This window comes from Perissodus microlepis, chromosome 17 (assembly GCF_051167445.1).
Source record: "Perissodus microlepis isolate ML-2025 ecotype Zambia chromosome 17, ASM5116744v1, whole genome shotgun sequence".
Classification (NCBI taxonomy): Eukaryota; Metazoa; Chordata; class Actinopteri; order Cichliformes; family Cichlidae; genus Perissodus; species Perissodus microlepis.
The window spans coordinates 23,632,775-23,644,079 of record NC_140477.1 but is presented as its reverse complement, the minus strand read 5'-3'; the positions used below and the strand labels follow the sequence as shown (position 1 = coordinate 23,644,079).

The 11,305-nt window shown below is 39.3% G+C and overlaps 1 protein-coding gene across 1 annotated transcript; it reads right to left on the bottom strand.

Annotated features, from left to right (window-relative positions):
* Nucleotides 1-266: 266 nt before the first annotated feature.
* Nucleotides 267-5,924, bottom strand: LOC146369670 (calreticulin-like). Its single transcript, XM_084909126.1, has 9 exons — nt 5,729-5,924; nt 5,005-5,106; nt 3,501-3,704; nt 3,271-3,365; nt 2,959-3,168; nt 2,498-2,611; nt 2,243-2,386; nt 1,949-2,041; nt 267-1,038 (listed from the first exon to the last, which is right to left on the bottom strand). The coding sequence occupies exons 1-9, from the start codon at nt 5,820-5,822 to the stop codon at nt 826-828; spliced, it is 1,269 nt and encodes a 422-aa protein (XP_084765252.1). The 5' UTR covers nt 5,823-5,924; the 3' UTR covers nt 267-825.
* Nucleotides 5,925-11,305: the final 5,381 nt, after the last annotated feature.

Here is an 11,305-nt window from a genome sequence, read left to right as displayed (position 1 = left end):
TTTTTTTAAAAAAGGGATGCATGGTGAATGGCAAATTAGACTTTGTTTGGTCAATGATTTATAAAAGTACTGGGAGTGGGTGACTTAATTTGTTTTCCAGCTTCTGAAATGAGCATGCCACATAAATAACACACAAATACTTTAATACTTGCACTTCTCATGTCTCTTGCTGTATACACAGATTAAAATCACTCAGTGTGAAAGAAACCGCCAAAGTTAGGCAGGCAACAGAGATCAACTACTGAAAGTAATGAAAAACAGCAAAGTTGAGAAGCTTCAATTTATTAACTCAAAACCGTGTTCACAAAGTAAAGATACTCAATCAAAACATTGGGAATGCACACACGCGCACGCACACACATATCACACAGAGGACTTATGAACAAACTCAAAAACGTCGTGAACTGTCATGTCCACAAACAAATGTAATATTTGAATAATTTACGAAAGGATCACCTCAGAAAACAAACAGTGCATCATGGTATGATAGAGATCAAAGTGCACAACCAGACATCACAGACGCTCAAGTTATGGGATTTCCAAAGGGGAAAAAAAGAAAAGAAAAAAAAAAGAAAGAAAGAAATCACATTAAATCAGAAAATCCACGTATATACCAAACACAAGCATAAACAAACCCTTCTCCAATTTGATGGCTTGGAGAGAAAAAATGCATGGGAATCAAGAAAAAAATCCCATCCCTCAAACATCCCACCTGAATAAAAGGCTGCTATATGAAAAGCTACAGTCCAGATGGCATCAGGCCATTTTCTGTGTCTGTCATTTGAACCTGAGGAACACACACACACACACACACCCCTCACACCGTTACAACTCGTCCTTTGGTTTGGCATTATTGTGCTCTTCTATCTCAGCATCATCATCTGACTTCTCATCATCCTCTCCCTCCTCCTCCTCACCATCCTCTTTGTCATCCTCATCATCACCTTCAGTGTCCTCCTTGTTCTTCTCCTTCTCCTCTTCCTCCCTCAGTTTCCTTTCCATATCTTCCTGCTCATCCTTCATTTTCTTCTCTGGTCCCTAGGCAGGTGAAGAACAGTGGTAATGTTTAACATAATGGAAAGTGAATCCACAATAGGGGAGTACTGAACTGTCGCCTGCAGTGTGAACCAATGCTGAACCTAAAAGCTACATTCTTTGTCTTCATTAAAATCCTTTTGTTTTATCACCTGCCAAACTTTTAGTTCGGGTCCTTTTTATGTTAAGTACACCAAGTTTGATGTCCAAACTGAACGCAGGACTTTGACTGAGAACCATGAGTTCTCAATAAAAAAACAAGCACAAAAAATGTAAACAAACAAGGTGCACAAAACAAACATCAAAATAACAAGCTAGACCAAAACTCTTTGTTCCATAATAAATTATGGAACTAAAAATATTTCTTCCCCAAATGAGAACCAGTAATCATTTGGACCTAGAAAACAATCATCATGATCATGAATAATGTGCCAACCATTAAAAGTTAGATGGTATAATACTGACAAACTTATTAGGTGAAGAAACTCAACCTTTCCTGCCAATATGGAATTTCAAAAGTTGCTCAAACAATCAATTTGCAATAAGCTGCTCAAGAGCTGAAGTGGCCTTATAGTTAATGTTGCTTAAGCTACAAGAAGTACCATCTTCCCTGTTTAAATACCTAGACAACTGCTCACATGTGATAGTTTTATTGCTTTCTAGTGTTTACATGCCCTAAACCACTTATCCGGATCAGCTGTGAGCTGTGGAAACATTACAGACTACATGAAAGCTGTTGAGAAGTTATCTTCTTTCTTTGGAAAATGTCTGATCAACTCTGTAAAGCTACATATGCATGGTCTATTTATTGTGTTGCCCTTAATTCTGACTAGAACTGATTTCAGGCTGTATTCTGACAGAGGGTTTTAAATTGAAACCCCCCATTAGACCATTTACATCTAAACAGTCCTACCTTGGTTTTTCCCCAGGTTTCCTTTCCAAATTCCTCTGCTTCTTTCACATCGTCGGTAATCAGAAAGTTGTCAAAAATGGTTCCAGATTTGACCTTTCAATGAAAAAACAAACAAAACAAACAAACAAAATAAACAATGCAATATTATATTGTCGTGACATACAGATACATTATAAATTTATTTGTCTTGAAATAAATAAACCACAATGTAGTTTCATTTTTACATGAAGGAAACTGTTTTGTAACATTTTATTTATAACAGACCCTAATGGGGGAGTAGTGTAGCATAATTACCTGCCACAGATCCAGGCCCAGGACTCCAATGTTGTTAAATTTATACATAGTAGCATCATGAGTGTACTCTGGGTTGTCTATCTCAGGGTGGACCCATGTTCCCTTGTAGTCAGGGTTGTCAATTTGTTTGGGTTTCCATTCCCCCTACAAAGGTATTAGAGAATAAGTTACATTTTCTTCCCTTTATACTAGTAAAAAGACCTCCAATGGAAATTCTTCACTTTTTCTGTAAACCTCAAGCAATGCAGCCCATACTTTATACTCTGGATTGGCGATCATGGGGGGCTCCCACTCTCCATCCATGTCCTCGTCCCAGTCATCAGGCTTCTTGGCATCAGGGTCAGGGATCGTCTCTGGCTTGTCCCAGTCCTGGAAGACAGCAGCACTGAAGTTACCAATCAGAGATGCCAATCAAAACAGGACTTGTCCAAGAGTACAAATAGCGCCATCCTGGCTGTTCCAAGAAAAACAAGGAATGGCAACATTAATGTAAGACTGGATCAACATTATCAACCCACAATTGGCACTATTCAGTGTATTCTGGCTGCAGTGGATGGCCTAATGAAATTATGCATTACAACAAAATTGAACAATAAGAAAATGCTCAACGTCATTAACACCATGTTCAAGATTTTATTGTAAATTTGGGACTTTAATCTCAGAACATCTGTATAGCTTTATTGCAAGTAATCTAAAATCATTTTAAGTCATGTTACTTCAGGCTTTGTGTCACTGGGATCGTCAATCTTAGCCCTGTCATCCCAGTCGCTTGGCTTCTTAGCTTCGGGGTCCTTGATCTTCTTTAAGGGCAGCATGTCCCAGTCGTCCTCAAAGGAGCCAGACTCTACCTTCTCATTGTCGATCTTCACCTCATATGTCTGGTCTGGATTCACAATCAGTGTGTACAAGTGGGTCAGCTCATCATCCTGAAGGATGACATGGAGAGAATTTATGGGAAATCTCTAACAGATTCATGGTTTACAAAATTTAAAAAGGGAAATTATTTAACAGTCTTGGTGCATAGCTACCTTGCATTTGATGTCTTTCTTGATAAGATGGTTCTGACCCTTGTAGTTAATTATCACATGAACCTTTTTTGTGCTGTATCCACAAATGTCAGGCCCTGTGTACACAGGCCACATTATGATATGATTATATACCATGATTACAAAAGAAGGACGTCATTTCGAACAGCTCAAAGTCAGATGGAAAAACATCACGTTCTGGTTTCAGGCTTCAGTGTCTCTCCAAGACTCACCAAACATGATGTAATACTGGGAGTCTCCATGCATGTCACTCTGGTCAAGCTCATCGGGGAAGAGCTTGACGTAACCACCTCCACAGTCTATCTTCTGCTCATGCTTGACAGTGAACTGGATGACCAGGGGCTTTCCCTCATTGCTAAATGGCTCAAAGTGGGCTGACAGGGCATAAAAGTGGGCATTCTGGCTGGTCCGGATACCTAGAATGAGCACAAAAGTGATTATTATTATTATTATTATTATTACTACCAATATAGACTGAATATAAATGCACAACTCTTTGTAATTTCAGTAAAGGCATGTAAAGAAGTATATTCTTAAAATATCCATATGAACACTGAGCAGCCTGAAATGCCTTAAGAAAAATAAAAGTAATATGTCTGTTTCTATAATCGTATGCACTAATGCTGGTATTCTGAAACTACATCTTGAATAGTAGGAACTGCACTAGAATGAAAACCATTGAATAATTAGGGATTTTTCACATGTTGAAGACCCATCCAGTCAAACAAACAGACCCCTGGCAAGCTGATTCTCACCCACGGGCCACATTTTTGACACCCTAAATTTCTTAATTCTATTCTTCTTTTGCACTAACAGAATTTTGTGGTTCAATGTTTCACTTCAACAATGTCAGAGATTCTAAAATCTGAAATAAAACTGTCTTTATTTTGTATCGGAAGAGGATTAGGGCCACTAAAAAAAAAAAAAAAGTGGGCACGTCTTTTTTTTCTTCTTTTCCAGAATTCTGAGAAAAATAATTCTGATGAAAAAGTCAGAATTTCTCAGAATTCTAAGTTTAATCTCAGAATTCAGACTTTTTTTCTCAGAAAAAAGGAGAGGAAAAAAAAGACGTGCCCAATTTTTTTCCCAGTGGCCCTAATCCTCTTCTGTACAATCATGGTTTCCAATAGTACCCAAAAAGTTGATGATGGGGCTGCGCTATATAAATATGCACTGTCCCATACTTTTAGTCAGATTTGCAGCCTGCTCAGGACTTCTGGTTTCAAAGAGCCAAGACAGTGACAGGGAAAATTCTCTGGACAAAAAAAGGGTACTTTTGCATTGGGTCAGAGCACTGTGTTTACATCCATGCACTCTATGACTATCAGTCATATTTATAATTCTTCCATCTGTAATTAAAGTCCAATATTAACTATTTTATCAGTGTAATAGAAATTTGGAATGGGAAAACTAATCTAAGGTTACCAAATGGGATGATTACTGATAGTACAAATCTTTTTTTTTTTTTTTTGAGTATCCAAATTTAAAATAGGTTTGGAATTGGAGTATCAAAGGCCATGAGAGCACTGGAGGCTCTTTGCAGGATATTCCAGTCCTGAGCATAATCTGTCTGACCCTGTGCTCACATTTACATTGGCAAACCTGTGTTAGCTGCATTTGCATGATAAGACACCAACTCTTGGTCTATGCAAATAACACAATTTTAACAAATTAACTCGTATCAGTTGTGTTTCTAACACAACATAGTATTCTTACCTTTATCAGCTTCAGCATCCCCATAAAAGTTTCCAGCACTCAATTTCCACTGTCCATAATCTGATTTATGTTTCGACTCGACCCAACGGCTTTTCCATCCATCTGAAACACATTAATGCAACCCCACTGGTTACTCACTGTAATTCCTCCGATTCTGGTTACATTAACACCAAGCCACCGTGCACATTTATTACACTACTTGTTCCACAAACCTACTGAGGACTCCAAATGCAATTACTCAACATGATGATAAAAGTGAAAAACTTTGAGATTATATAAATGAACTCCTGTATGCAGTGACAGGGTTTAGAGTTGTTCTGTTTAAAAAAAATTAAGGGGCTCCAAATATTTTATCCAAATGCTTTTACCCATAAAGGTTCCAGCACGGTTCTGCATGGTTTGACTAACATAGGAAAATAGAAAATAGTTGCGCCCTTAACCAAGTACTAAACGACATTTAGACACATTTAACTTAAAAATAACATTGGAGCGTATGCTTTACTAATGTATTACGCTATTATTTTCAGCCAGCCACTCATCTATACCAATGGGTTAAATTTATAGAGTAAGTTACCTTAAAAATTCCAGGAACATATATTAAGTTGTCTTTAATTAAATTACCAAATAAGAGATTTAATGTGAACTGCCGTGAAGACGTTGACTTTTTTTTTTTAATGCAATCATTCGTATAAGACAAGTAGATATGAAATGGACTGTGTTCTACCTCCATCCAGAAACTGTTCCTTGAAGTAAACCGTAGCGTCGATAGTTAGAGCTAACGATGCCAAAACTACAGTAATTACCACCGGAAACTTCATGATGCTAGCTGCAGTCTGGTAGCAGGTGGTGAAACGATGAGATTGAAAGTCCGATGAAGGAAACGTAAGCTGAGAAATCTAACAGCGTTGAATCCCACACAGATGGCCCTGGTTCATTGGACGAGCGTTTCACCAATGGAAACAGACCACGGTTTATTTTTCGGGAATGCTCGTGTTCGATCGGAAGGAGATCGGAGGAGGCGTCTGCTTTCCTGCAGTTTTTAGCCAGGGACGATTAAAATGAAAATGTGGGTGTCCGATGGAAGAAGGAAGGCTTAAAACGTCGGTTACGTTATGAAAATATATTTGACTTTTGAATAATTAACAGTTGTTTTGGAAGAAGATACGAGCGAGTTCAAAGCAGGCTTTAAAGGCCTCCGTCTGTGTGCCCTGTTCAGTGATCAGCAGGCACGAGACCGGTTACACCCATCACTAAGCACGGGGTGATGCCGGTGTCGTTCAGGTTAATTAAATTTGTTTACATATTCCACTCTCCCGCTGGCTTTTCTGTAATATAAATAACAAGCCGACATTTTCCTTGCTACACCACCGATCAGCTTTACAGGGAGTGCAGAATTATTAGGCAAATGAGTATTTTGTCCACATCATCCTCTTCATGCATGTTGTCTTACTCCAAGCTGTATAGGCTCGAAAGCCTACTACCAATTAAGCATATTAGGTGATGTGCATCTCTGTAATGAGAAGGGGTGTGGTCTAATGACATCAACACCCTATATCAGGTGTGCATAATTATTAGGCAACGTCCTTTCCTTTGGCAAAATGGGTCAAAAGAAGGACTTGACAGGCTCAGAAAAGTCAAAAATAGTGAGATATCTTGCGGAGGGATGCAGCAGTCTCAAAATTGCAAAGCTTCTGAAGCGTGATCATCGAACAATCAAGCGTTTCATTCAAAATAGTCAACAGGGTCGCAAGAAGCGTGTGGAAAAACCAAGGCGCAAAATAACTGCCCATGAACTGAGAAAAGTCAAGCGTGCAGCTGCCAAGATGCCACTTGCCACCAGTTTGGCCATATTTCAGAGCTGCAACATCACTGGAGTGCCCAAAAGCACAAGGTGTGCAATACTCAGAGACATGGCCAAGGTAAGAAAGGCTGAAAGACGACCACCACTGAACAAGACACACAAGCTGAAACGTCAAGACTGGGCCAAGAAATATCTCAAGACTGATTTTTCTAAGGTTTTATGGACTGATGAAATGAGAGTGAGTCTTGATGGGCCAGATGGATGGGCCCGTGGCTGGATTGGTAAAGGGCAGAGAGCTCCAGTCCGACTCAGACGCCAGCAAGGTGGAGGTGGAGTACTGGTTTGGGCTGGTATCATCAAAGATGAGCTTGTGGGGCCTTTTCGGGTTGAGGATGGAGTCAAGCTCAACTCCCAGTCCTACTGCCAGTTTCTGGAAGACACCTTCTTCAAGCAGTGGTACAGGAAGAAGTCTGCATCCTTCAAGAAAAACAGGATTTTCATGCAGGACAATGCTCCATCACACGCGTCCAAGTACTCCACAGCGTGGCTGGCAAGAAAGGGTATAAAAGAAGAAAAACTAATGACATGGCCACCTTGTTCACCTCATCTGAACCCCATTGAGAACCTGTGGTCCATCATCAAATGTGAGATTTACAAGGAGGGAAAACGGTACACCTCTCTGAACAGTGTCTGGGAGGCTGTGGTTGCTGCTGCACGCAATGTTGATGGTGAACAGATCAAAACACTGACAGAATCCATGGATGGCAGGCTTTTGAGTGTCCTTGCAAAGAAAGGTGGCTATATTGGTCGCTGATTTGTTTTTGTTTTGTTTTTGAATGTCAGAAATGTATATTTGTGAATGTGGAGATGTTATATTGGTTTCACTGGTAAAAATAAATAATTGAAATGGGTATATATTTGTTTTTTGTTAAGTTGCCTAATAATTATGCACAGTAATAGTCACCTGCACACACAGATATCCCCCTAAAATAGCTAAAACTAAAAACTACTTCTAAAAACATTCAGCTTTGATATTAATGAGTTTTTTGGGTTCATTGAGAACATGGTGGTTGTTCAATAATAAAATTATTCCTCAAAAATACAACTTGCCTAATAATTCTGCACTCCCTGTAGTTTACCTGCAGTGCTGCAGGGTAGTCTAGCCTCCCATTAAACCCATAACTACAATACTGTGTAATCTTGAGCCACCCATCATCTCTTTTGTCCCACATTTGCTAGGAAAATCGGGAATAGTTGCCATAGTCATAGTTTTCAGTCACGTGATCAATTTGCTACCCTGGGGGGTATCATGGTGCCCAACAGTGGACAGTCACTGTTACTTAAGAAAAAAGTGTTGTTTTTTCCACCTGTCTCGAGCTGAAACCACTTGGATCATGTATCATAAAGGAAAAACGAAGATATGACGAGAAACTACTTGTGATCCATATTTTGCCCTAGCAGCTTTATTTAAATCCCTGAAAGTGGAGATATCTACATCTGAGAACCGCTCACCTTACACTGCTGCCAGGATGGAAGATTTCAAAATACAGATCAATGACTGTAGAAAACTTTTCTTTCTTGTAATTTCTTGAAATAGTCTTCAGGAATAGTTCTCTTGAAGCTTCTTGAAGGACATTCCAAAGATCTTCTTTGGATGTTGGCTGTCTTTTGTCCTGTTCTCTGTCAAGATAACCCAAAACTGCTTAAGTAATTATAAGGTCTGGGCTGTGGTAAAGCAAATCATTGTTGCATTTACCCAGGTGTAACCCTAACTCTAAACCTAACCCATTGTCAGTGTATTTGGGATCACTGTCATGGTGAAAAACTCAACCAGTTTGATGCTTTCTAGATGCTGGACCAAATGCTAAAGGGACCTTTCTGTGATCATAATTTCATACATTTTGAAAGGAATAAAAGAAATCATAAAAGAACGAATAATAAATAATATAATAATAAACAAATAATGGGAAGACTGAAAAAAGACAAGCTAAATAATAATACACTGGTTACCTTTATAGTTTTAGGCTGACTCTACAAAAACCAGAAAGACCCATTATCAGTGTATCACATAGACGCAGAATAATACCAGGTCAGTGTTATCAGAAGGGATGAGTAAGGAAAAGTGTGAATGTTTTTGCCACAGGGAGCACATGCATTTTTGTAGTTGAGTGTGGAGCTAATAAAGTTCAATTCAATTCATTTATAATTTGAAATTTTCATTTTAAATGTCCTTTATACTTTAAAGCATTTTGCAGCAGCCTTTAGCTGATTCAAAATTGTACCATTTTAATTGAACTGAAGGCTTTTCCAAAAGTTTTTAGGACAGCCCAATAATAACAAATTACAATAGTCCAGCCTATAAGTAGTAAATGCATGAACTGGCTTTTCAGCATCACTCTGAGACAGGATGTTTCTGATTTTAGAGCTCTTGTGCAAATGCAAGAAATCAGTCCTTCATATTTACCTAATATGCACATTAAAGGACATATCATGGTGAGAAATGAATACAAGAATTCTCACAGTGTTACTGGAGGCCAAGGTAATGCCATCCAGAATACGTATGATCAATTCAATTCAATTCAATTCAATTTTATTTATATAGCGCCAAATCACAACAAAAGTCGCCTCAAGGCGCTTCATAGATACAGAGAAAAACCCAACAATCATATGACCCCCTATGAGCAAGCACTTTGGCGACAGTGGGAAGGAAAAACTCCCTTTTAACAGGAAGAAACCTCCGGCAGAACCAGGCTCAGGGAGGGGCGGCCATCTGCTGCGACCGGTTGGGGTGAGAGAAGGAAGACAGGATAAAAGACATGCTGTGGAAGAGAGACAGAGGTTAATAACAGATATGATTCAATGCAGAGAGGTCTATTAATACATAGTGAGTGAGAAAGGTGACTGGAAAGGAAAAACTCAATGCATCTTGGGAATCCCCCGGCAGCCTACGTCTATTGCAGCATAACTAAGGGAGGATTCAGGGTCACCTGGTCCAGCCCTAACTATATGCTTTAGCAAAAAGGAAAGTTTTAAGCCTAATCTTAAAAGTAGAGATAGTTTCTGTCTCCCGAATCCAAACTGGAAGCTGGTTCCACAGAAGAGGGGCCTGAAAACTGAAGGCTCTGCCTCCCATTCTACTTTTAAATACTCTAGGAACAACAAGTAGGCCTGCAGAGCGAGAGCGAAGTGCTCTAATAGGGTGATATGGTACTACAAGGTCATTAAGATAAGATGGGGCCTGATTATTTAAAACCTTGTATGTGAGGAGCAGGATTTTGAATTCAATTCTGGATTTAACAGGAAGCCAATGAAGGGAAGCCAAAACAGGAGAAATATGCTCTCTCCTTCTAGTCCCTGTCAGTACTCTTGCTGCAGCATTTTGGATTAGCTGAAGGCTTTTCAGTGAGTTTTTTGGACATCCTAATAATAATGAATTACAGTAGTCCAGCCTGGAAGTAATAAATGCATGAACTAGTTTTTCAGCGTCACTCTGAGACAGGATATTTCTAATTTTAGAGATGTTGCGCAAATGGAAGAAAGCAGTCTTACATATTTGTTTAATATGTGCGTTGAAGGACATGTCCTGGTCAAAAATGACTCCAAGGTTCCTCACAGCGTTACTGGAGGCCAAGGTAATGCCATCCAGAGTATGAATCTGGTTAGATACCATATTTCTAAGATTTTCAGGGCCGAGTACAATAACCTCAGTTTTATCTGAATTAAGAAGCAGAAAGTTAGCGGCCATCCAGGTCTTTATGTCTTTAAGACATTTCTGCAGTTTAACTAATTGGTGTGTGTTATCTGGCTTCATGGACAGATAGAGCTGGGTGTCATCGGCATAGCAGTGAAAATGTATGCTATGTCTTCTAATGATGCTGCCTAAGGGAAGCATGTATAATGTAAACAGAATTGGTCCTAGCACTGAACCCTGTGGAACTCCATAATTAACCTCAGTGTGTGAAGAGGACTCTCCATTTACATGCACAAATTGGAGTCTATTAGATAGATATGATACAAACCACTGCAGTGCAGTACCTGTAATACCTACAGCATGTTCTAATCGCTCTAATAGGATATTATGGTCGACAGTATCGAACGCTGCACTGAGGTCTAGCAGGACAAGCACAGAGATGAGTCCACTGTCAGAGGCCATAAGAAGATCATTTGTAACCTTCACTAAAGCTGTTTCTGTGCTGTGATGAGCTCTGAAACCTGACTGAAACTCTTCAAATAAACCATTCCTCTGCAGATGATCTGTTAGCTGTTTGACAACTACTCTTTCAAGGATTTTTGATATGAAAGGAAGGTTGGAGATTGGCCTATAATTAGCTAAGACTGCTGGGTCTAGAGATGGCTTTTTGAGTAAAGGTTTAACCACAGCCAGCTTGAAGGCCTGTGGTACATAGCCGACCATTAGAGATAGGTTGATCATATTTAAGATCGAAGAATTAATCAATGGCAGGACTTCTTTGAGCAGTTTTGTAGGAATGGGGTCTAAAA

Excerpts from the sequence above, each read along its gene's own strand:
- LOC146369670 (XM_084909126.1), bottom strand. The coding sequence starts at position 5,822 with ATGAAGTTTCCGGTGGTAATTACTGTAGTTTTGGCATCGTTAGCTCTA. Across the intron at positions 2,612-2,958 it reads CCAGTGACACAAAGCCTGAA|GACTGGGACAAGCCAGAGAC; the intron begins GTAACATGACTT and ends GCTGTCTTCCAG. Across the intron at positions 2,387-2,497 it reads TCGCCAATCCAGAGTATAAA|GGGGAATGGAAACCCAAACA; the intron begins GTATGGGCTGCA and ends ATACCTTTGTAG.